The sequence below is a fragment of the Uloborus diversus genome, chromosome 2, assembly GCF_026930045.1.
Source record: "Uloborus diversus isolate 005 chromosome 2, Udiv.v.3.1, whole genome shotgun sequence".
NCBI classification, from domain to species: domain Eukaryota; kingdom Metazoa; phylum Arthropoda; class Arachnida; order Araneae; family Uloboridae; genus Uloborus; species Uloborus diversus.
In genome coordinates this window covers 52115234-52143200 of record NC_072732.1, presented here as the reverse complement: position 1 = coordinate 52143200, position 27967 = coordinate 52115234, and the positions used below count along the sequence as shown (strand labels likewise).

At 30.6% G+C, this 27967-nt stretch overlaps 1 protein-coding gene across 1 annotated transcript in view; it reads right to left on the bottom strand.

Moving 5' to 3' along the window:
* Positions 1–6500: 6500 nt before the first annotated feature.
* LOC129217033 (neurexin-4-like) overlaps positions 6501–27967 on the bottom strand; it is a 56783-nt gene continuing 35316 nt past the window's right edge. The window contains exons 15-23 of the mRNA XM_054851267.1: positions 25568–25882; positions 23126–23296; positions 17858–18076; positions 17426–17662; positions 16056–16229; positions 14710–14843; positions 14518–14614; positions 12239–12505; positions 6501–8340 (exon numbers count right to left, since the gene is read on the bottom strand). Of these exons, the coding sequence (XP_054707242.1) occupies positions 8150–8340; positions 12239–12505; positions 14518–14614; positions 14710–14843; positions 16056–16229; positions 17426–17662; positions 17858–18076; positions 23126–23296; positions 25568–25882 (1805 nt within the window). The 3' untranslated portion in view covers positions 6501–8149. The remainder of the gene's footprint in view (positions 8341–12238; positions 12506–14517; positions 14615–14709; positions 14844–16055; positions 16230–17425; positions 17663–17857; positions 18077–23125; positions 23297–25567; positions 25883–27967) is intronic.

Below are 27967 nucleotides of genomic sequence, written 5' to 3'. Positions count from 1 at the left end.
TTAAGCAATCCAACATTGACACTTCTCTGAGTGACCACCTCTCTTAGCGGCTGACTTTTCTTAGAATGGCAGGTGGTCTCTCCAGAAACCTGTCACTGTATTTTAAGTCTCTTGAGTTAAGTTTCACTAATTTTAACCTAATTGAAATCTATCTGATTACTTTAGTTGGGACTAATAAACCAATTTAAACTAGATTTTTCTTAAGGTATTAATCAAGTTAAATGAATTGAATCAGATATAAACCAATCTAGACTTAAATATGGATCAGAATATTTTAATCAAGTGAGAATTTAGTTGATTACTGTCCAAAAGTGATTTTTTATTACCTTTTTCTTTTCTTTTGTACTTGTAAGTTTGTTGTTACAAATTGTTGAAGTTATTTATTTTGGAAAATATTTTCAAAGTCTCAACTGCAATTAATCATATTTTAGGAAATGTTGTAAAAGGTTTTAAAAAAAATTTAAACAAACAAAGATACAAAGAGAAAAGACAAAATATAGTGAGAAATAAGTCTTATTTATATAAAATCATATATAAAATCTATAGACAGAAAAAATATGTATAGTGCAACTAAAAATTTCACAAAAATTAGAATCTTCATTTCCCATACTTCATTACAGATTTGAGATAAAAATGGAATGTTAATTATACAATAGTTTATTATGTAAAAACATAAATATAAAACTTCTTATTTGAACTGAACTGAAAAGACTAGCTGTCATTAGTTAAAACACATCAAAACCTGAGTAAAAATTAACATTTTGATTATACCAAGAAATCACCCCTCAGTTACACAAAACTTGTTTTGGATGGAAAAATATACACCAAAGCAGTACAAAACAAATGAGCAGCTGCTTTCATAATGAACAATAATTTATTAACGTAATGAAGCATGAAGCTCAAAACATTCACAATTTGGAAACAAAATATATAACTGTATAAGAAATGGACAGATTAGCTAAATTTATAATTGGAGAGAAAATATCACAAACCCCTTGTATACATACCACCTACAAATGAATTAAATAAAATAAATTCATAACCTCTTTAAAAAATAATTTACAATAGTACATGAACAGTTCTTTGTATAATAAACACTTCACCATTGTTGATTAAAAAATGGAATTAAATTAGACATTGTATAAACTAAAATATTTTCCATAAAAATGCAAGAAAATTAGAAAATACACAGGAAATAAAAATGATCATACAACCAAACTTCTTAAGTTAGCTTCAATATCAGCTTCCTCTTTTTTCTCTTTTTTTTTGGTCGGGGGGGGGGGGGATTTTTTCTTTTTTAGTTTACTGATCTAAATACATTTTTAGTTGCTAAAAGTATAAAGGATAATGATGAAACTTAGCACTCATACAATGCATGTTTGTACTAACACAGTAAAAATTTTAAAAAAACTACAAAAAAAAAAAAACTTCCACCAAATTCTCAAGATTTTATGCTTTTAATATTTTTTTCTGATTAAAGCATTTAGTAACAATAAAACTCATCTAAGCATTATGATACGTAACTCTCAAGTTACAAAGAAGCTTGTGTGTGATGAAAAGTTTAAACTAAAATGGCAGTGTACTATTGAAAAAAGTCATGCAATTTGAATTAACATTTTTCACACTTCACATAAAAAAAATATGTAATAAACGCAATAAATTCATAGGCAGGTAATGCTTCATTTATATATACAGGCGTCCCTTGTATAATATGGTACTTCTACTACATGGTTCCGATATTACACCGGACCAAACTTGCGATTATTATAACACGGTTTCGATATTACACGACACGAAACTTGAATTTAATACTTCATGGTTTTGATGTAACTCGAATGTTATATTAATGAAAGATGGAATGTCATTTTTTTAATGAATTCTGTTAATGGTTGATAACTCTAATAAGTTTTTGCTTAGTTTTTACGGAACTTGGTTTCAATATAACACGGTACACATCCCTTGATTTATATTATTTTTAAGTCTCGTATAACAGGGTTTCAATAGAACACAATACATCTTAAACTGATTTTTGTCATGCACATACATAATTAGTATTAAAAATAAGTAAAAGTGTTATTTTTAAAAAAGTCTCATATAACACGGTTTCGATACTACACAGAACAAATTGAACCATGTTATACGAGGGACATCTGTATATGTATATAATATAAAAACCTTAAGACTTGTGTTAGATTAATATTTAAGTTTCATGTAAGAAGGTACATCTTCACTTCTTCAATCACATTTAAAGGAAACAATGGAAACTGCACTGTAAAAAAATTCCAAACCGTCACTGATTTTTTCTGCGGACCAATTCAGGATTTCACAGGTTTCCACCAGTTTCCTGTGAAAATCATATACCTGTATCAAAACATTTCCTGAATTGCAACAAGTTGCCCAAATTTAGACGTCTCACTGTTGCGAAAAATATCTTTAGCTACTAGTTTAAAGATTAACTGAGTGTAATTATTAAGTGTATCGGCTTCAGTTCAATTACGACCCGCTCAGATTGACTAAGTTCCCAATGAGAGCAAATAAGTCTCTAGATTCCATAGTTTGGCAAGAGTTGCAGGCAAGTGAGATGCTTGTAATTCTCTCTTAGCAGTGGCAATGGTTGCAATAATGCTTTTGGAGCATTCATGGTAGATCAGGAAGATGCCAAGTTATTATTTTAAACCTACCTAAGTTTTCTCTGAAGGCTCCAGAGAAATGACTGACTTTAACCAGGGAGCTTTCTGAATTCTCCAGAAAAATTTCAGGATGATTTCAGGAAGGTTACTTACTGATTTTTTGCAGAAAACATTCCTGTTTTTTGCAAGATATGTTACTGGTAGAAATTGGGCACATTAGTTGCCCATTTTTTCCAGGAATGTTTCTGAATTGTTTTTACAGTTTGAGTGCCAGATTCGTTGATAGCCCATTGCAATTATCTAGTTCATTGGTACTTTCATTGAGCCAATTTAAAATACAGCATACTGCACATAAATACACCTTCCCAAAGTAGTGTATCATGAATATGTATGACACCCTTTTCAAAAAAAAAAAAAAAAAAAAGTAAAAGACAACAAAACTCCATGCTTTATTCATCAAAGAAAATTAAAATTATTCTTTAATGCAAGCTTAGTTATAAGTGTATTTGAAGTTGAGACAATTAAAACTGAGAAATTATGAAAAAACATCTTACAAAAATCATTGCCTGCCGGCAGGACAATGAACAAGGAGAGTTAAAGAAATGCTACGTCTTTCTTCAAAAGGAATAAAACTTCAATTTTTGAATTTCACCGGCAAATGTGACAATTGCATGTCAAAAAACTTGTTTTCTGACATTTATAAATCAATGACAAATAGTTGAACTTCATTTATCGCACATTTCTGGAATCAAATATAAGCTATTAGTTACTTGTTTATTGTACTTTACACTAAAGACATTTTTTGGTATCAATTTGATTTAGTTTGTACAAGAAATACAGTAGACCCTCATTTTACGTGGGGGTTACGTTCCACGGAAATGCCGCGTAAATTCAGACCTAATAGCAGTGTTAAAATAGGGGTTAGGTTCCGTAGATTAAAAAAAAAAACTTCATTCTAGTGATGACTAATTGTATAATAAGTTTAATGTGTACTTACGTCAATTTTTATGCACAACATGCATAAAGAAAGCATAAACTAATTTCGTGTCCTGTTTACAAAAAAGAGCTGGCAATGATAGTCTTTTGGCAGTCATTAAGAATTTTTCTCTATAATTCTATGCATAGCATTCACGCATCCATGACCACATGCGTCATTTCCATGTGAAGAATCTTCCTTCACTAACAAATCAGAAAGATCATCTCTATTGCCTAGGAATGGCTCAAAATTTTCAATGTGAATGTTTTTGGTTGTGTGTCACTGAAGTCGGTATCCTTGTTGGTTTTGGTCTCCTTTGTCACTTCTAAAAGCTCTTCTTCCAGTGAGTTCTGAACTGTGTGAGTTTAATAACTTTACTTCTGGAAAGAGCTCTGGAACCAATTACATAAAATGTCTCCAGGGGCCCAAGTTTGATTATTAGCATGACAAAATGCAGTTTATTACGTGTAATCTGCAATGAGAGGAAAATGTTTTCTGTTTGCATTGCCGCATCCGCGTAAAATAAAATATTGGTGTCAAATCTTAAACCGTGTATAATCGAAAACGCGTAAAATAAACCCGCGTAAAACAAGGGTCTACTGTAATATTTAGCAACTATTCAATGCAACTAACAACAACAGTGTGCTAAATCTATAAGAATCAAAGATAACTTCCACTCTTTTTTGGCACTGAATCCGAAAGAATATAATTTCAAGAACATTAAAGATTGATTTGGTTATCTGGCCAATTAAGATTTAAAAAATAATAATTTATCTTCATTAGCTAAGACAAATAAAAATTTGATTTTAACATTGCTTCTTATGTCATGGCACTGTTGAAATGACCTTAAATAATACTTAGTCATATGGAAGTGTTTGAAATATTACAACTTCTGAAAGAAATGTCAAACAAAGTTTAAAGAGAATGATGAAACATTATTTGAAGAACTGAATTATAATTTAAATATAAACCATCTCTTGATATGCAATGACTGTTAAGTTACAGGAATTTGAAGCATAAACAAAATGTTTTAGTTTTGAATGACTAATAATTTCAGCAGCAAAAATGATGCAGCAAAGTATCCACTTTGAGAACATCTGATGGAGTGGGGGATATTTGGATGACTAATATTTGGGATAAATAAATCAATGACATAAAAAATTGTAATACTGTCATAGAGGAACAATCAACTTTAAAACAAAAATGTTGTTTCAAGTACTTATTTTTTATAAATGCAACTCATAATGATATTCTAATAAATCATTAGCACTTAATGCAAATAAACATGTTTAACCATAATATATAATCTTAAAATACACTCCCTCCAAGTAAGACACTATAAAATAATTTTCAGAAACCAAATTAAAAATACTATTTTAGTTCTATTCTACCAATATTAAGATAAAAAGCTGAAAATAGCTTCGATATTTTAAAACTAGAATTTTCCTTATCTGGAATTCTGTTAAATAAACAAATGACAAACCCTTTTAAAAACTTAGCACAATGCACTTCACATTATAAAAAATAAAGATATACGAATTGATATGCAATAGGTCAACTATTTTTGTGTACTGTAACCATTCTAGCTTGTTTACAAAACTATTTAGCATCAAACTATAATTATTTCACTAGAAGTTTTAATGTAGCAAAACTTAACTTCAAATCTAGATCAAAATAGTCCTTGATAATGCATTTAAAAACTGTCATTTAAAAGGAAGGCAGAGATAACTATCTACACATATAACTGTCTTGCAGAGATTCAAGTTCATAAATTTTATAAAAAAATATGTGGTTCAGAATAGGGGTTAAATTACACTTTCTGCACTGAACAAGGTGCAGATGCCCTATTTAGCATAGCACAATTCAGATACCATATTTTTAAGCAGTTGATATGGAAGACAAAATCATTTTTTATTGGCAAATGGGAGATCAGAGGAAACGTAAACGAAGATTGTAAACCAAATTAACAATAGTCCACGATTATATTTCCTGACAAAAACAGAATAATTTTAGAACAATTTATATCCATTTTTCCTTATGGATACTGAAAATCAATTTTGAAAATAAACTTCATAACTAAACTTATGCAGTCCAAAAAAAATCACCGGTTCTAATTGAAGCTACTTTTTAGAGCAGCCGATTTTCAAAACTAAAAAAACCTCATTTGTAAAAATGTTACCACATTTTTATACATTAGTGTTATTGAGGGACAATCGCAACAGTTCGTTAAAAACATTTAAAGAATGAATTCGAAAACAAAAAATTTAGCTCAAAGGGCATATTACTTTAAAGAGCAGTTGAAACAATGCTATTTACAGATTCAAATTTTGAACAAGTAACAAATAACAGTTAACATTAATGACACTTCTCTTTTTTAATGTGTTATTCACACTTTGAACTGCCATTGATAACAGTAGAAAAATTTATAATTGAAGTTATATGGGTTTTTCAATGAGTTACACAAAAACTGAATCAAATGAAGAAGAAAATACAAGTTTTGATCACAAATATGTGTATGAAACATTGTTTAAGAATTGCAAATTGATTGATCATTGTTCTAAGAGATGACTTAATTAAATCCGATAAAAATTGTATAAAATGAGATTGAAGGTTTTTTGGGAAAAAAAGTTATTTTAATTTATAGTAAAGTAAGGAAAACAACGTTAAAATAAGCACAAATTTGCCAATAACAGCAGACACGTGTTTCGGCGTTACAGGGAATGCCTTTTTCAATGCAAAAAGTAATGAGCTTATGGAGGAAAAGACATCCGACAAAAGCGGCTAGGCTTTTGTCGGATGTCTTTTCCTCCATAAGCTCATTACTTTTTGCATTGAAAAAGGCATTCCCTGTAACGCCGAAACACGTGTCTGCTGTTATTGGCAAATTTGTGCTTTTTTTAACGTTGTTTCTCTTACTTTACTGTTCTGCACAAAGGTATTTATCTTATTTTAATTTATGTCTAATCAATAATAATAATAATGATAAAAACTTCGGTAAAAAGTTTTTGAACAACAGTCTCTGATGAGACCAAGCTTAAGTGACCGCTCTTTAAAGGTGGACTTTATAAGGAAACACGGCAAATGATTCTTCAAAATTCTGAAAAACCATTGTTTGTAGATAGAAAAGCAAACTCCACAGTAACAAAAGTGCTGTAATTTTACAGTGATTAAGCAGGAAGTTCTCCTTTATAAAATGTGAATGACCCACTTGTAACAAAATACTGAATTGATCGCTGAAATTTAATATTTATTCCTGAAACAAAATAGCTTGGAAAGCCATTCAAGAAATAGTATTCAGCAAGCACGAGATTGTCAAGTTGAGGAGCGGACAATGAATGTTTAGTTTTCAGGCAAATAGCACGGCAAAACTACTTTGAATTCAAGGCTTATTTTATAAAAGAGAAAAAGGCATAGAAATGTAAGTGAAAAAATACAATCTTAGAGTTTACAAAATATTTGATAAAATTAAGTTTATAGAAGATGATCTGTAAGACACATTGAGAAACACAACAAAAAAAATGGACCTTTTAAAAATGGAGGGGAATGACTACATTTTACACAAATTTATAAATCAAAGAACATAAACTGATAAAAATCAGATCTTTGTCCATAAGTTAAAATGTATGCTTAAAATATTTCAACAAAGACATATAGGCATTAAATTTTCCATGTATCAAACTTTTGCACAAAGTTCAGATTTCTAAATACTGGGAAAAAAATTGCAGCAATTAGACTAGCAACAAAAAATCATGGAGATTATTTTGCACACGAATAAATATATACTTATTGCACAACATATACCGGATTATATATAATTGCCACGGTGGATAAAATTAATGTAAGCAAAGAAATATTGATAATGTCACTGCATATAGAACACATTTTGTAATGTAGTTCGGAGGGTTATTAATACCACGCTTGCATGAATTGTTTTCATTTCATTAAAAAAGAAAATAAAATACTTTTAGGTAATTGCTTCAGTTTTTCTGTACAATATTCTTTTAAAACATACCTGTAACTTTATCAATAAATTTGCACATATTTTTTAGGGTCTAGAAAAAAAAAACTTTTAACATGATACTTTTTTTCAACCTAAATCATGAAAGTCACATGTAAACATTGGATGAATGGCTTACACGGAGCTTTCTAATTAATTCATAAAAAGGGGGGGGGGGAGAATCTATATTCTCACCGAATTATTACTTCTGATACATGGAAACATAATGCCTTTTTAAAAACAAATACTGTTAACTATAACATGGTATAACAATTATTGAAACATAAAAACCACAAGAAATGTTTAGCTCCAGTTAACAGCATTCACATTTTACAGTTGGAGCCACAACAATATTAAACAACAAAATAGTAATATCACACCACACATGTGAGATTCGTGATGAGGGAGATGATAAAAATACTGTCCACACATGAAACATGTTGAGCAAGGCAGCAATATATCCAACAGTGGGATAAATTCATAATGTTATTTCAACATTAACTTCATTCTTAATCAGTACTCTAGTATTTCTAATGCACCTTTCCTTCATATAAACCACTCTTCTTTCTTGGGAACCCCATGCCCAGTTTTTCCCAATCTTACGGCAGTGTCTGCATCTGGAGCATCCTTAGCTCCTGTATCTTCATGTGTTTTGTATTCTCCTTTGTGACGAGACATGTAGCGACCAATTAAAATAGCCATTAATATTAGAGCTATAAAAATCAATGCTAAGATACCTGAAACAAAAGAAAAATGCAGATGAGGTATATAATATTAAATTCAATATAGACACATTTAGAACAATTCATATAAGAAAATACACCTAGACCAGTATTTTAAAAATGCAAATGAATAAGAGGAAACCTTATTTTATATTGTTCCTAAAATCAGCGAATCAACATTGATTGCAGCTAAGAAAATAAGCACATAAATTTTGGCTCTGATTAAGTGTTTTTCAGCTTTAATCTCATAATTCTTTTTTCTCCTCTGGATTAGCAGCAAAACAAATTTTAGATATTTTGTTGTTTTAAGTTACAGATCATACCAACTGTTTAAAAAAAAAAAAAAAATTCTACTTTTTGAAAATTCAGAACAATTTTAGGAGACACTTTGTGAAGTAGTATTTTACAGATCACTCCTTTACTCATTTAACATGATTCTTTGTTGCCAGCACAATATTACATTTGAGGCAGTAAGAAGCAAAGGGATGCAAGTAGAAAAATTAAAAATTTGGAGATAACCAGTGCAAATGGTAGGTGAAACTCTCGATCTTGGGGCAAGATATAGTACTAGTAGCCCTGGTAGGGTTGCGGAATACAGCTTGATTTAGAAAAAAATTTCAATAAAAGCCCTCCCAGGGCCAGATCTTTAAACGTGTTTTACTCAACTTCAAAATGTCTACTTACATTCCTTTGCTTCTCACTGCTTCATTTGGCACAGCTTTTGAAATTTATGAATCAGAAAAAAGAATAATTCCATTTTAGAACACCTCATATGATTGAATTAAATGTCCTTTATACAGGTCCTTCCCCTTTTAATTCACAAATAAAGAATTGAATGCATGGTGGGGGGGGGGGGATTGGAATTTCTAAAATACTACATTTTAATCTATGATGTTGAAATCCGATAGTATGTATGCATGTATGTATCTATGTCATCCTAAAATTCAAAATGTTTAGCATTCTAAACGATGAAAATCAAATTAGTGCACATGGTTTGAAACCATTTCATTCTCAGTTTTTATCCATATATATATATATATATATATTTCACTTCCTCAAAATAAATTTTACTCCTCTAAAAATACGTAAAATACACCTCAAGAACTATTTTCATGCCACAAAAAAACACCTAGCAATTATTCTCATTCGTTTTTAAATTCAACTAGCATTCCTCTACCTGGAATTGCTCAGGTAACGGAATTAGCAGGGAATAACAGTGCTTAGTGCACCTAGTTACGAAAATCCCCTATAATAATTACTTATCTTAATATATAAAAATCTTCTGTGCGGACGTTTGTCACTATAAGGCTTTTAAATGGCTGGACCGATTTTGATCAATTTTTTTTTTAATGTGTAATTAAATTGTGGCAAGCATGGTTTCGAAGCGCGATGGATTGAATTGGAAACGTTTTTGTTAATTAATTTAAACATTGGATGGTTATATCTCCCAAATGATTAACATTTATTTTAACACATTGTTGAGCGAGAACTGAAATAAATATTTAATCTGATGCCAAAGGATAATAAAAAAGCCAGCTCTGCTTTTTGTAATGAAATTTCGTACTGTGATATGTCAACTGAGAATAGGTAAAACATAGAGAGAGAGAGTGAAGCCTTCATTTCTCTCTTGAAAGCAACGATTTTAGGCCCTGGTCCCATGACATATTTTAAAATAAAAGTACTGGAAGCTTCACACAAAATGTGTGTTCTGTCGTCGTAGTTGAACCATGTGAGTGGGTCGGTGCTTCAAATTTTCCTAACCAAATGATCAGAAAGTTCCGTACCTACCAACATTTGTTTCTCCGCTGAAATCCATCTGAGTTTTAGCACCAATGTCAAGAATACTTGAAGGATTATCTAACTAATCAGTATATTATTAAAGGAAAAGATGATGAAATTTAAAGACGAAACAAATTTTATTTTCGTCCAGATAAATTACAATAGGGTAGTTCAGTACACAAAAGATCAGTGCAGAGGAAAATCTTTATCTTTGGTGAAAAGAACAAATTAGGCAATATATGAAATTTAAAAAGTTTTCGTTCAAAAGATCGGACCGCTAATCGATTGGAGTTGACTAAACTCACTGATTGGCTGGATTACAGTAACGTGCTGGCTTGGCGACTTTGGCTATAAACAATCGAGTTGCGTGATCATTTGTTCATATTTTAAAGCTACTGTTAATGTAATTTATTGTACTTTTGTTTATTTGGCAAAATATTTCAAACTGCAAATAATTGTTTTTTGTTTTTAAAGAGTTTTTAGTCATTTTAGTTGAAGAATGTGTGTATTTTACATCGGGATGGGGGGGGGGGATGAGTTATTTTCTCTTATTCAGAGAAATATTTTTACCTTTATCATTTTTCTAAACAATATCCTTTCTATTGTTTTATTTTTTTTTCATATGGGGGATGTTGCAGAAGTATTTCCCATTTGTTTTAGATGGATAGTTAGATTTTTACACTTAATATCTGAGGATGCTTTTTATCCTTTGAGTATGGCTGAAGGAACAAACCATTAAGTACGGGAGAAAAAATGGTTAATAAAACAACTGCTCAGTGGGCATTAGATAAAAAAAGTTGTAATAAATATACGCATTCTGACACCAAAGCAGCTTAAAACATTTTAGTTTACTTATTTTTTTCAATAGAACGGTTCAAACACTTGATAGTTTATTGAAATCGTTTAACTTTTCAATTTACAATGTTTGAACAGAACAACATCTGTCAGGTCCCCTAGTTACCTACAATTTTTTCTAATTTTGGGTGGGTCCCGGGGTCTCTGGACTCTTTAACATATATGCTCTTGTCCTTAACCAATCCTTAACTATCATTAACAATCCTTTCAAAGTATTGATTTCTTTGCAAACGCAGGCCATCCACATTTCATTGTTATACCTAAGTTTAAGCAAGAACTTCTTTGCATACAACAGTTTTGGTTTTATTTTTCTGATGCTAAAATTATTAAGTTGCTTGATGAACTGACTTTGGAGACTACATAAAATTGGTCATGTGAAAAAGTCTTCTCTTAAATCAATCCCTGCTACTTTTAATGCTTGTCCTTGTGACTTATTAACGGCTATTGCAAAGCAAACTTTTACAAGAAACTGCACTCTTCAAAATTCAAAAGGATAGTCTGTCTGTGATGATGTTCTTAAAAACTTTGTTTCCAGTTTTGAAAAAATGAAAGCAAAAGACAGAAACATTATTATTTGACTTGAGAAAAGCTTCAAAGAATCACCTGAGAAACAAAAACAATATCAAATTTAAAATTCGTTATCGACCAAAAGTGGAGATGAAGTGCTGAATAATGATTTGAATGGAGGAAAGCCTTCAAAAATGAGGGATTTAAATTTCAATCACAGATTTTAATTTCACAGAAATTAAGGGGTTTTAATTCATTTCTACTGAACTAATTGACATTTCAAAAAATCGTTTCTTAGTGGAATACTTTCGTAATCATGTGTGTACATACATACATACATACATACGTGTATGTTATCGCAGGAAATTGATTTTTATATATTAAGATTGGTCTACTCCTTTAGGAAAATGGTTTTCCATTTTCAATGTTAAAACATATACACTATCTACCATGGGTATCAGAGTGTAAAAATCACACAATATCACAAAACTTAAATGATAATTAAATAATAATACTTTCTTTTTATTATTTTTTGCAATATTTCTTCAAAAAAAAAAAAGGCTCTGAAAGTTAAACGCATTATTTAAATTAAAATAATCCACAATATAAGAACTATAATCCATTATAAAAGCAAAATAAACATTTGAAAAATGGCTAAAATATATAAATTTTATTTTATGACTAAACAAAGACAGGTGATAAAACAAGTAACAAAAACAGTGAACATTTTGACGGGTGCAGTGAGTACTCCAGTTCAAAAAAGAGACTTTACCTCCTAAAATGGCCGAATCATCAGCTCCAGCTGTATGTGCTGCAATACTCACTCCGGGAGGCAAAGTAGGAGGAGGACGAGTAGCTCTTATCTCTGGAGGATGAGTGACAGGCTCAATGCCACAGTCATCCTCTCTGACACTGTCATCAGGCACAGCCCATACATTTGAACGGCGACTTTCTTGAAAGAGACGCCGTAGGGGAAAATGATCATCAAACTGGACTCTTGAAATGCATCCCACAAATCCTTCGCCAGTGCTCATAGTTTCTGCAAGTGAAAACCAAGAGACATGTGTATTGTGTATGCAAAAAAAAAAAAAAAAGGTAATATGAGGCAGTGAGAAGTAATGGGATGTAAGGGGTAAAACTAAAAATTTGGAGATAGTCTGTACAAATCGTAGGTGAACCTCTCTCCTGCCTTGGGGCAAGAGATAGTACTAGTAGCCCTGGTAAGTAATGCTATACTGCATGATATAGAGAAAAAAGTTCAATGAAAGCCTACCTAGAAAGTTGTTTTTAAACATGTTTTACTCAAAACTTGAAAATGTCCACTTACATCCTTTTGCCTCTCATTGTCTCAAATATGAAAAATTGACTCAATTACACATAGCAAGATTTATTATGAAGAAGAAAGATACTGTCAAAAGATTTGTTTAAATCTGGGGTAACTGTTGAACAGTTTGGGCGCATGAAGCCACAAGTTATGCTAACATCCCCAATCATGGAAGGTTCATTGAAGTACCTTTGAGAGTAGTCTAACTGTTATCAATAAAACAGCTCAGTAAGAATCAATAACTGAACATTTACTAGCAGTATGTAAACATCATTCAGTTAAATATTTATATTTTATGAATTAAATTTTCTCTAAACAATCATGATTGCATCTTTTTTTTTGCCCGATAAACATGTTCAATCTTTGTTAAACGACCATCCGACATACCGCCACCCTCTCAGTTTGCAAAGAAAGATTGCAAAATAAATAAATAAATACTAAGTGGCAGTGCAAATACAAATTATTTCACTAAACTGCCATCCGTCACTCATTTTTGGCTAATACTGTATACTTATATTAATATTACTTCTAAGCCTATTTTTTTAGAGACAGGACAAACAATTCAAAAGCGACAACTTGCAACAAAGTGAAAATCATAAATAATGTCACAAGTGCCTACCGCTGATTGGCTAGCACTTAAAAATGCACCTAGAAGCCATCAGATAAGTGTCCAGCTTTCTGTACCTTCACATAACTCTACTAAACTACGGTGCAACCTTTTGCTAATGAACATAGTCTTCTTAGTTCTTATGAATTCCTAACTTGAGCTAACTCTTCAGGAACATTGGGGTCTCACACCTCTTTTTCCTCATTCTGATATTTCTCCAATCTTCTGTTTCGTCATGTTCTGACAACTCAATTATGAGGGGGGGGGGGGGCATTCCAGCTGCAACTGGTAGCTTAAATTTAAAAAAAAAATCTAAATTAAAAAATACCCAAGCCATATGCCAGTAATATCTTCATATTGTCAGGGATCTTGTTGATATTAGATATTAAATAACGAAGAGTATTTAAGGAGTTTTCAAGCAGTACTTTCAAAATTTTCAGAGTCAAAATAGCTGTTTATTGTATATAGTTACTGTCCAGCCTTTGCAAACTAGAATTGACAAACGTCCAGTTAAGACAAATCTATCTGAATGAGGGGGAAAGTAAAAAATTGATTGTGTTCCTCTCATTTGAATGGAGACTCTGCTTAAGGCTAACATACATCTCCAAAAGCTGACATCCCTAAAAACTAATAGATGCGTCCATTTCCGCCTGTAAACCGGATGTTTGACTTTCCATACTATCCGTGGTCAGACGGTACAGTGGAAAACGTTTGACATGAAACTGAAAGGACCGAAAAAAATTTTCATGTTAAACGAATTTCGTGTTAAAAGATTTATATTTAAGTGTACAGTATACAGTCTGGATCACTATACCAGTTTGCGTAAACAGATTTTTCATGTTAAGCGTTTTTGTGTTAAACCCATTTCACTGTAGTTCTTACAATAAAACACGTATTTAGCTTGTGCTGCACATACAACAACAGGAGTAGGGAAAAATAAAATTAGGACATAATTTAGATAGAATTTTAGGACAATCATTCTAAGAAGAATTTGGTTACTTTCCAGTTTGATTGTGTTACAAAGTTAATATTTCACAGCATCTACATATCTTCATAAGGATGCATCCACAAATAAGTAAAATATCTAATTTGCCATGAAAACTGAAAATTTAATACTTACCATTCCTTCCTACATAAATACTTTTCAATCTGTTAAACTGTGCATCAGCTTTGTCATCAATTTTAAAAGTGTGTACAATAGGTTCATAATTATCCACCTAGAAGGATAAACATTTCACTCAAAAAATAAATAATACTTCAAAAAACAAATGATGAATTAATTTCTTTTTAAATAACACAAATTAAAACTTACAAATATAGTAATTTTGGAGCCTTTATCACCTCGCATAATTCTCAAGTCATGATGCTGGCCCAAAGCAAAATTCTCATTTTTAATGATTATTTCCTGCCTTTCAAAGCCAAAATCAAAAACCAAACGCAAATGACCTGTAATTTAATGCACAGAACTTATAATGTACTTTCAAAAAATCTTTAAAATAAGCATTAAAACTACTGCATCAATTATTACCCTTGCATAACACAAAACAATGAAAACACAAATCCTCTCAATTTTTTCATACGTTTGAAAAACAAGTTCAAAAAAAAGTAGTTAGCGTTCCCCCCCCCCCCCTGTTAATTTGCCTGGGAATTAGGAACTTTAAAAAGTATTATTTTTAACCCTATTTGAAAGTGAGAAAATTTTTGAGGGGGGAATTGCACCATTGATCTTGGGGGGAATGGGCACCCCTGATAACGAGCGCAAAGCAATGTTTAAATTAATTAATAAAAATGTTTCCAATTAAATCCATCACTACATGCTTGGATCAACTTAATTACACACAAAAAAGTTGAACAAAATCGGTCCAGCAGTTTAAAAGCCTTACGACTACAAACGTCCTCAAGGGCGGATTCAGAGGAGGGTTAAAGGGTCAGTTGACCCCCCTGAGATGAAAAGCACTTTTTTTAAAAAGGAGAACAAGTATACATAAGAAGGCGAAACTTGGTGTTTCTATGCATGCTCTCCTTAAGTTAAAAAAAAAAATGCATTATAAAGTTCCTTTTTACAAAGAAAACTCCAAACCGGGTATCTGAAATATTTTGCATATATTTGAACTTTTTTTAACGTCTTTGTAGAAAACTTTAAGGCAACAATGTTGTGCATTTCTTGTTTTCATTGGAAACATTTAATATAAAAAATATTGCATTTCATAATTTCAACATTTTTACAATTTAAATATGAACAACCTTTTAAAATTTTGCAAAAAGATGAAGTTTAATCAGCACAGCAAAGATGATTAGTAAATTTAAAATTAATCACTATTGTTAAATACCTAAAAGATTAATGGACAAGTTGATGTGAATGAATACACTTTCGTTATGTCATTTAATAGACAGATTTTGCTTCTCTTAAATCTGTCTAAATAAAATGTTAAACACAAAATCAACTTTGCTTCAAAATGAAAGCACTAAATAACAAATATTGTAGTTCTACTGAAGACCCTTTCTCTAGTCATGAAACAAAACAATAGAGTTTTTACATACATTTGAATTTGCATTTTTAGATACAATTGATCAACCTTGAATACTTTTATTATTATTTTTTTAATTTTAAAACTGAAATATACAGTTCATATAGAAAAGTTAATAAATAAAACTTACCACTGGTTGACATCATTAGATTCAAATATTCTTCACTATACGATGATATTCCAATAATCATGCCAGTCTTGTCTGTTGTGGTAAAACCAACTCTGATGTATTCTTCAAGGGTTGATATAGTGTTTTCAAAGTTGTACTGAATATAATTGTCAGATCTTAAATTCACACCAATTTCTACAAAAATATTATCATATAAATTTTTGGAAATGCAATAAATAAAATAATTTCACAGGTGAACAGCACAGTTTGAAAGTTAACATAGTCACTGTAATTAAAAATAATTTTCACTTTGTGTTCTGATGAATCTTCATGATAAGGATTTTATGACAAAGAACTAAACTTATTTTCGGCTTCATATAATGTAAAGCTTATTTATAAATTCTGTCTGCGTAAGTTTCAAGAAGAAGTTATAAACATAAGGAGTTGAAAACTTCTTTCCCAAAAAGATTTTCAGTTTTTCTGAACAATTCAAAGCCAATAATTGAATAAATATTTTTGCACTTAAAAACCGAAATATGTTATAACAACATTTTATTGCACTAAATTGCCCATTAAATTAATCTGCAATTTTACGCAACAAAACATCATTACATCATATTTTATAATTCAAAGCCAAATAAAGAGTAATCCAAAAGAAAAACAAGATATGCAGTTGAGGTGCCCTAGTTAAAAGCTTTAAAATGAAACACTTAGTTTTATTTGAATTGAAAAAATTTTCCCAAACGCATCACAGCAAATCTATCAAGGGCTGATTTACATGTTTATTTTGTCTCAATACATCTGTTTTAAAACTTCAAATTTACTTGTTAATTTATTTATCAATTTATTTATAAATACACAGTAGAACCCTATGAAAAAAATGTGAAAAACTTGGTTAACTTTTGGTAAATTTGTCTTTGCACTTGATAAGTTTTTGAACATTAGTAAGTAACTCAGATTACTTTTAATACCTTCCTTGACATTCTGACTTTATATGTATGCTACGCTGAAAATCCAGATTCACAGAGATATGAGGATAAAAACTGCACTAACAACTTTAAAAAGATGATAACGCAAAATTTATACATGACATGTGAAAATAAAATATTAACATGTGGAAACAAAAATGAGTGAATTATAGCTATACTTTTTCATTTTATGTTTTTAAACATTCACGCGCCCTCTCCCTTGAAATTTCTCTACCCCCCCCCCCCCCGATTGAGAACTGCCGGTCTAAAGCATAAAATTTGAAAAAAAATTCAATTTACCTCATTCAAAATTGAACATTAAAAGAAATGAACTGCATAGAGAAAAGGAAGAGTAAATACTTATACAAAAAATAATTCTGCTAAACTAATTTTTTTTAAATAAAATTTAAAATGAGCATTTACCATCAGCGCAGATTGGTCCTTTGAACCCAGTCCATTGACAATCACATATATAACTTGAATAACCTTCAATGCAAGTCCCATTATTGAAACAAGGGTTGCTCTGACATTTCCCAACGCATCCATTGTCGATTCCATACGGATATTCCAAAACCATCTTTTGTAAATCAATTATCCTTCCATTTAACATAAAAGCTCGCATGCATCCAACAAATCCTTCTCGATAATCCACAGTAGCTCCTGTTGACAAAAGTTTCCACAACACATTTCAGTAGGAATGAAAGTTAAGAATTAAAGCATATATCAAAGTTTTTAACAATGCTTAGTACAGCACGATTTTGATCAAAACTACATTTTATTATACAAAATACACACGGAAAGATACAAAATGTAAATAATAATATCATTTCAATGTAAACATATCAATATTCTTACCAACAACAAGTTTGCTTGTAAGATATAATGCACGGACAGGACCCGCTCTTTCTCTCACTTCACCACTAAGACTACCATCGACAACAACACGAGCTTCTTTCCTATTTCTCTCCACTAATACTGAATGCCAATTATTGTCATTAAGTTTGTAAGAGGTTTCAACACTGACACCTAGAGGTCCATTGCCAGCATGGTACTGAAATTGTATTTGGTCACCCTCTGAAAGAAAATTTCCAAACACAAAATGCTTAACTTATTGAGGTAGCATAAGAACATAATTAAAAATGAAATAAATAAAATTTTTGTACAATAAAAAAAAGTTTTGATATCTTTTCTTTTTTTTTAACATTTATTTTCAAATAATTAAATATATTAACACTAGAAAGTCGCCCGTCAAAGTGTGACGGGTGAAAATTGCTTCTACATTTGAATGAAGCCATTGCCTGTTTGGTGATATTTTGATAGTTGAAATTGTAACCCTAACTCCAGTGAATTAATCTAAACTCCAGTAGGTAGAGTTCATTGTCGACCATTTTGTTGTTTCTTGATTCCCATGAAATGATACAGTCTTACCAGTAAAACAGTTAAGTAACTGGATCGAGTTCAGCCTTGTCACAATAAAGCCTTTCCCTGCATGTTAATCACTACCAAAACATATTATCAAATTATCATTCCGCGGTGTGAGTTTCATTGTTGAAACACGCAGTACTCGATCATCGGCTATTATATATATTAGGATAAGTAAGAACAATTTGATTAATTATTTTGGAGTCACTTTGATTAGACCTATGGTGGTTTTGTATTGATAATAACTATGATCTAATTTAAGTTCACTTGAATGCAAAAAGATAATTATTGATGTATCATGAAATTTTAGGTATCATAATTGGGTTGGGGGGATCAAAAAAAAAAAAAAACTAATTCCAAAAATAGTGCTTTTTTTTTCCTTTCGATACTGGGCTTTTTACCATGTAATTTTTTTTTACAAAATCTGTCAATTTAATTTTTTTTAAGAGTAAGCAGCTGTGATAATGAAAAGTTTGAGGCATTAGGTGCTAAACGCGATATTTCTGAGCACCATTACAACAGTTTAAGAGCCATTTAAACTGTAACTCAAAATACCTATAATAGGTTTTGAACAGTACTAAGATAGGCCAACTTAAAATTCATGACTTTTTAAGCACTTTTATTATGCTAGGCCTGATTGTCACGGAAAAATCTGAGGCCAGCTTTTGCTTACATCTAAGAAACTAGAGCACTTGGAGACTTTGGGATTTTATTAAATGCCACAGAAATATAAGTTCGTTGTTTGAGGCACCTGGGGCCCTGCCCCTTATCCTCTGGTGTGCTATGTTGATAGTTCCCCTTTGCTTAATCTTAAGCTATAACTTAATGCTGAAAAATTAAAATTCCAAAATAAAATTATTACTGTTAGAATGGAAAACAGCAAATTTCATGTAATTTCCTTATTAAATGTTTAATTATAAAACCCTTTGTTAAATTTTGTTGCTTTATAACAGCAATACTAATAGTAATCATAATGAAAGTTTTGAATCAAGGCTTCTCTGGAGCAAGCATGAAATGTATTCACTAGCATTGCTTTCTTAGGATTTTTGTCCTTGTCTATGCCAATGATTGATAACGGGGCTAAGTGAAGAGACATATTAGGATCTTTATCATGAGTAACTTGTATGTAGTGAACCATAAATTGGTTTGAGAAACCTTTAATATTTAAACGGTACTAATTAAATTAGCACACAAGTAAATACTAGAACGGAACACGTTTAGTATAGAGCATTTATACGGAAAAAAAAACGTGGAGTATTGTGATGGGAACATTATTCTATTTCTGAAATAAATTCATAGTCCAGACTAGTAGGCCGTATACCTCTTTTTCAAACATATATAATATTTTTTGACTGTTTCTATACTGTTTTGACTTGCTGATTCCAAAAGCGTTGAGTGCCAGACGCTAAACCGTGAGCATTTTTGTCAAAATGGCAAAATTCAAGATGGCCGCTATAAAACGGGAGAAGCAAAATAATAGAAATGTATGTGCAAAAAAACTTAGTAGAAATTTAAAAATTATAGTATTTTTTAGTCAGAACAAAATGTGCAGTAAACCCCCATTCATCCAAAACGCATTAAACTGGACGTCGCTTAATCCAGACAGCCATTTAGAAGCACATATTGTATAAGTACAAGGCAAGTCCGCTCAATAATGCATTTTCTCAGGCCTGTGTTATTGCATGTGGCAATACATACAATATTCGAACATTTTTTTTGCTGCAACGAAGAACAGTTGGCAAAAGAAAAATGATATAGTCAGATGACTTTGCACAAATTATGTTTTCATTTTCTCTGAAAAGTAATTTTTCAATTGTCGCAACCATTATTGCTATCACTATTGTCATTTGATGGTTTTGAAGGATTAATGCACTCAAACTTATCTTAAGCAGAATAAAATCCATGACATGGCATAGAATTCTTCGCAGAAGCACAGTATACTTCTACATCCAGTAGAATACCTACAACTGATTAAGTTGAGCATTCCGCTAGGAACTGGCAGTTGTCATGGAATACTTTCACTGTTTGTTGTACACTTTCAATTTTTTCCTAGCCGTAATAAAGAGGGTTGAGAACCAGTAGGGAAAATTAACGAGCTGATTTCCATAAAATTATTTGGTAATGTGCAAATAGGCAGTGAGAATAAAAGCCAGCTTCAATAGTTAGTATGCTGCAAGATTTTGGATATACATGCCTCTTTCCAATCATACTTTTTGAAACATAATTGGTCAAAAATTTTCTAGAGGCAGCTTATCCTACCAATGGCCATATAAACAGGTCATAAATTTTGATGCTGAATGTATCACAAAATCTACTGTTGCCATATTTGTATGAGAACATAATTTATCTAGATGTTACAAACTTAGTTTTTTTTTTAGGACAAGAACAGTTAACTTTCCAACAGAAGAAAGAATTGACATTATCACAGCCAGCTAAAAGGCTTAAATCAATGTGCTTTTTTTCTTGTTTCTTTATGACCTTATGATTGCTAATGATACTTCGATCCTGTGAGTATAAACTGAGTTTGGTCAACTCAGTTCCTTGGTGCATTGCACCAGTTTTTATATAAAGATGATGCGTTAAGATGCAAAGAACATCTGTGTCATTAGAAATTACTCTTACATGTGATTATTCCTGAATCATGTAGAATGTCATAAACACATCAGTTTCTCCATGAGAAATAGTCTGCTTGCAATCCAACACTGAAAAAATTCTGTACCAATAACAATTATACATTGACCTGGAGGAATAGCCATAAATTCTGTCTGCTCACAACCAATCTTAATTACTGGCATCTTATTTGCTGCTACTTTCAGGCTGATATCTCTTTTGGCAAGTGATGATTTTTCGTTCAGTTGAAAATCACAATGGAAACCTTTTTTCTTGTATGATTTGGTGCTAAAGTTATGGTATCTTCCAAACACAAGGCGTGGCCATGTAATCTTTCGTATGCGCGGCTTAATATGATTTTCTACAGCATCAATACAATCACCTACCACTGCTGGCGTTGTATTTTGTGAGTGTTTTGTTAATAATACCTGAAGGCCCATGACAATTACATTTTATCGATCTGGTATGTTTTAAGCCGTTTCCACCCCTTAGAGTTTATTGTCACGCTAAACCATAACTTAAATGCTTCCTATATATCACTGTTATTGTTTATCTTTAGTAAAACACACTATTTTTATGCCGATTATAGTTTAAAAAATGATTAATACCTGAAAATCTAACCTTACATTTTTATCGGCTGACATTTTGAATTTTACAATTTTTATTAAAACGCTCAAGGTTTAGCCACTGGCACTCAACGGATTCAAAATCAGCAAGCCAAATTCATATAGAAAATACCAAAAAATCTTATATATGTACAAAAAAAGAGGTATCGTGACATTTCAATGGACTAACACAAAATGAATAAAATAACAGAGTTCTTTAAAAAATACTAAGCACTTTTTATAATGCAATCAAAAGGACAAAATAACTTTTCTGGGTCAGAAAGGACAATTTAAATATTCCTGTAGTTTTCAATTTTTTTAAGAAAATGACACCACAAACAAAGAAAAGTGCGTTTCTAGTCATTTCAAACCAAATTTTCCACTAAGAAAAATATGCATGTTTCAACACTCAAGTTTATGATTGAAAGCTAAATAATGACAATAAATTCTCCTCATGACTTGAGCCGCACTTTTCTTCGTCTGTGGTGTCATTTTCTTAGAATAATTGAAAACTACAGGAATACTTAAATTGTCCTTTCTGAACCAGAAAAGTTACTTTGTCCTTTTGAGTGCATTATGAAAAGTGCTTAGTATTTATTAAAAACTCGGTTATTTACATTCTGATGGATCAAATTCTAATTTTGTAATTTTTCAGCACCTTTGTGAACAGCAAATACATGATGTATTGCAGGAACAAGAATCCTGCGGACTGTCTCAATTTTTAAAAGTTATTATTCATAAAGCTTAAAATTCAATTATTTTTTTAAGTACATCAATATAATGACATCAATGTGTTGTAAAAGTATAAGATGGCTTAGTTTTATCTGATATTTTTTTTAAATTAAGCCTTTGGAGCATTTTAATTGTATAATGAAATCCAATACGCACAAAATGAATAATAAACCCAATATAAGGAAAAGTGCATGTGACAAACTAATATAAGCAATCAAATAGTCATGTAACCAGAAATAAACCTAAAAAAGAAGAAAAAAACATATCTTGAACTTCCTTTTCCTTCAATAAGGAATATTTTTTAAGCAACAGTCTGTGCAAAAATTATCATTAAAAAAATAAGTTCTTTTTCATGCATTTTATAAACATTTCTTTTAATTCCTCTTGCTATTCTATACTCAAATCAAAATATGTATTTTAAGGGAAAATAGTTATATAGTAACAATATATTCTATCTTATAAGAAAATCAAATATATGTTAACTGCTGCCAAAAATAAAACAAGGGGGGGGGGGGTGAATAATAAAAATTAAACCATTTTAAATTTTGAAAATTTTAAAGTCTTAACATAGTATCAAAATGAATAAAAATAAATAGCATTTAAAAAGATAAATCAACGTAGATGATAACAATTTAATCATTTTCAATTATAAGACCAATATGCAGGAATGAAATATAGCAAGTTTCAAATTATGTTGTGTTTACAAAATGTAGCATTTCAAAAAAAAAAAGTTCGGGGAAAAAAAAAGGCTCACCAACAAGCATAACTTTAATGTAATCAGTTGGTCCTCTACTATTAATCAACACTCCATTTTCAGCAGTAGTTTTGAACTGGAAATATATGTCTCCAGAATGTCCCATATCAAATGTAGGTAGATCAATAGTTGCATCTTCATAGTAAAATGTAACTGTATTGTCAAACAAGCCTAGAAAACAAAGACAGTTTTAAAGAACAAGTGTCAGGCACTATGTAAAAAATTGAAGGGAACATTAAGTTAGACAGAACTATGTTACATATAAAGAAGGTTTTATTTCACTCTTGAATCAAGCCTTTCGCATACAAGTTCCACATACTAGTACTCTTTATGTAAAGATAACAAAATCTGCAGTTTGTAAACATGAAAAAACATCAACAATTTCTGTTCTGTAGAACCTAATCCTAATTTCATTCATAATTTGTCAAAAATGCACTCTCCACCAAACATTTTCGGTTGAAACAAAAAAAAAAATAAATAAATAAATAAATAAATGACAAGTAATTAACAATTTACTTTGACAGTCAAAATGAAACACCTTGTCAGTTGACAAGGTGTTTAATTGTTTTGTGTAACTTTTACAAAAAAAAAAGTACAATAAACATAGCTTTGTTTTCTCTTTTAGTTGTCCAATCTTCGTAGCAAATGGATATTCAAGTAAAATTGGGAACAATTTACAGCACATTTGGGGAACGTTTTTAAAAAATAAGAAGGAAAATGAAAAGCAACGATCATCTTTCTAAAATTATAAGAAATTACAGTTCTTGTACTTACGTATGAAAAAAAACTTGTTGTTTAGATTAAATCAGTTTATTTTAACTGTTGCATTTTCCCCAAATTAATAAGGATAACAAACTGTTTTTTACTATTTTGTAACCTGATTACATAAATCTTCTTAAATATGAGCGCTCCAATTTACAAGCAATCAATTATGTGGAAAGTTTCAACTTCAGAATTTAGTGCTTTTATGCAGTAGGGTTTATTGTGTAATTAAAGTCTTTAATTACTGGTTAAATGTTAGGCAATATAAAATCAGACCAGAATGTGACTGCATTATTTTTTAGAGTTTAGTTAAAAGGTTTAAACTTAAATAGACACAAAATATACAAAGCATTTTTTATATCTAAAAATCATTTCTAAAAGCTTGATTTTCAATAATAAGAATGAAATAAAATGAGTGCATGATTTCTTGATTATAAGACTTAAAAAATTGCAGTTAATTTTGTTATCTTGATTTTTAGGAAAAACTGCAGTTAATATTTTTATTTTCAGGTTAGATCTAAAGCAGCAAATAAAACTTAAAACTAAATTTTAGAGAGAAGAAAGAGATGGTATTCCAATAATAAAGATAGCTTTTACTAAACCACCCATATTTCATCTTCTTGGTTGCTTTAGAATTAACCAAAATATAAAGATATTAAAATTAAGTGCAGTTTTTGAGTTTCATAATCAAGAACTCATATACTCATCTTAGAGCAAACCAATCTTGTAGAAGTGGTCATTTGACTTAAGAAACACTTTGTATGTTTTACATTAAAGTTTTTCCTTTTTAAAACAAACAAACAAAGAGATATTCACTTTTGTTGTACTAAAAATGTATTTTGTGCATAAAGAGAGAGTAGCTTATATTTACTGCTAATCTGCTCTAAATGTTCCGATTTTGAATGCTTGAATTAAAAAAAAAAAAAAAAAACTCCACAAGTCTATGTTTGCTTCAGCTCAGCCTTAAAATTAGTTTGTTAATTTTTAACAAAATTAACTTTATTACAGTAAACTCTCCATTATGTGCAAATCAATCAACTATCAGGAAAATGTTTTTTTTTCAGCAAAAAACAAATACCAATAGCTGTTTATTTGTCAAAAAATTGTTAATTTAAACTCAATGGTTTATGTTTTATTTATTGATTTATTTACTGTTGCTCTCTTCATTGTACATAGTTACTCTTTGATGTTAAGTTCTGTTGTGCAAAAATACAAAACATTTTTAGTGCACTGTATATATTTTTACTGTTTGTAGAAAGTATTATGCATCAATGCAGCTAAGTTTTGGAGGAAAGACAATTGTAACTGTATTTGTTCTTTCTTTTTAGCCTTTTTGAGGTTTATCCGTGACACTTGTGGGACACCCGATTCCAAAGATAATCAGGAGTTTACTGTATTACTATTACCTACCATAGCTTTTGGCAACAATTAAAAAACAAAATCAGCAGGAATTACAACAGGGAAAGTAACTTAATAGTCTTCAAATGAACTTAAATTTTCAAGCACTGCTTAGGAAAAATGCTAGGGAATTTCTTTCTGTGAATATGTTGATAACCCAACTAAATATTGTATTTGTTCCTTTTTACATATATTTTGAAACTACTTTAAAAAATAAACCAAACAAAATATCTCAAAGATGAAAGGAGGGGGGGGGAGAGAGAGAAAATAAATGCTTCTTACCATCTCCTTCACATATTAAAGGACCAAGATAATATCTGCCTTTCTTTTCATCCATTGTAGTTCCAGTGTCACCAAAGCGTAATTGCCTAACAGGCAAGAACTCCTTTTGTGTTAAGTCACCTTCATCAGAAAGCCACTCATCTCTTTCAAAATATTCAGCATCACAATTGCACCACTTGCTTGGATCTTTGCAAGTACCATACAGACCGCAATTGCATTTTCGAGAGCCCGGCAAAGATCCACCCCAATAATCCATTTGTTGATTGTTACGACTAACCCACCAGGAAAAAGGTTTAAATGGAGCTGGTTCTGGAGCTAAAAAAATTTTAAACATAAATTATATTTAAAGAAAAAAAACAGAAACTAGTTTTAAAAATTCTTTGTGAGTACATGTGAGAACTATGTCCATGAGAGAAAATATTTTGAATTACCCACACTTATTCACTATACACATTAAAAAACAAAGCATGTAAGAAGCATGTGTTAAACAGAAAAAAGAGATAGAATAATCTTGTTTTTAATGTTTTATATCATTCAAAATTGAAAAGCAAAAAGTCAATTTCCAAAGATTGAGATTCATCCTAAAAATAGCAGATCTAGCATCCAAAGGTTTGGATTAGCACTTATCGTTCTGTGCAAAGTTGAAAATGACATCACTCTGGTTGTATTTATAATGTCAAACTTCTATAAAAAGCTGATATGAAAACCATTACTCCCTTATATCAAAATACCTAAATTATTTTTTAAACTAAAATAAATGGGTAAGTATTCTCAGTTATGTATGCTACAAGTTATGCTTCTTAAATGCCGATTTTTTAATGATTTTTTTAAAAAAATGATTCTTTAACTTTCCTACACTTATAAGTAGGGTAAACATAGAGATTGGCACATTTCACATTCAGAGAAATATGATGTATTATCTGAAATTGCAACAAAAATTAAATGAAACATATAGAAGGAATTTTTTTTTAAATGTACATATAACTTCCTTAGGATGAGTAGAAGAACAGTTTGAGCATTTATGCGCCTAGTTTGTTTCAAACTGATACAGTAAGGTTTTAGAGATCAGGCACATGTGATCGCCAAAAATAGAAAAAAAAAAGAAAAGAGGAAATTCATACGAATTAGAAAACAAGACACATTTTAACAGAATTTGCATTAACAAGACCAAACACTTATATCAGCTTGACATTCTTATAGAAGACAGGGGTAGAAGTGATCGACTTGTCACATATAGGACATTTTTCACAAAAAATATAGGACAAATATAGGACACATTATATGAATAGTTTCGCTATGAAAAAAGAAATAATATATTATTTAGTTATTCTTTCAATGATTTTGTTTAAAAAAAACCCTCAAACAAAATTATAACTTACACCTGAAATGACTTTCCTGTAGTTGAAAGAATATTTTTTGAAAAAAGAGTGTACTTTATAGACAGGAAAAAAAAATTGAACAAAGTAAAATATTTATAATTAATACAACAACTCACAATTTTTGCAGGGATAGAAGTGTCACAAACATATTAATAAATAAATAAAAACCGTCTTTTTGTTGAGAACTAACAGGAAATAACCGATGCATTGTAGCACAAATATACAGATATTTTGTGCTATAAAACGTTGGTTATTTCCTGTTGATAGTTTATCCAGGCACTAGTAATACCCTGTATTGCCACATTATAATTATACTTATTATTAATGACTTCAGTCTTGCATATTTTGCAGTTAGAAAACTCAATTAAAATTTACTTAACGGTTCAACAAATATTTTCTTCCAGAAAGAATAATTTTTCAAAAAATAGATTTCTTAAAAATATTTCCCATCTAAATTGAACAAAAGGATATTTACATTTCTACAAATATTTGCAACTGATTATTTACAAATTTGTGGATAGCTTTAAGCTAATCTTTTTTTTCCAATTCCTCTTTTGCAAGCTTGAGTTTTTTATTTCCTGCATCAATCAGAGTTTGAGCAGCTTCTATTTCATGCATATTTTTGCGTTTAAGTCCATCTTTCAATCTTTGGTTGCCACTATCAATCATAGATTGAGCAGAATCTATTTTTTCTTTAAGTTCCGCTATTTTATCTTTTTTGGGGGGTGCTGGAATGTTTTCTATTGCCTGAGGTTTTTCTGCATCTTTTTCAAGTTTTTCGTTTTCTTTTTGCATCTTGTATTTTGAATATGCATCTTTATAAAATTGAAGCATTTCTTTGGTAATGCAAGCATTTATTGCAGTGTCATTCACCGAATCTTTTATCAACCTCAATCCTCTAATAACATCAAGGCTTAAAGAGGATCTTTCGGAAGTCAGCATTCTTTTATTGATAGAAAAACCTCTTTCCACTGATGCCTGACCATGTGAAAAGGTTAAAATGGCTTTGACTAAAAATCCC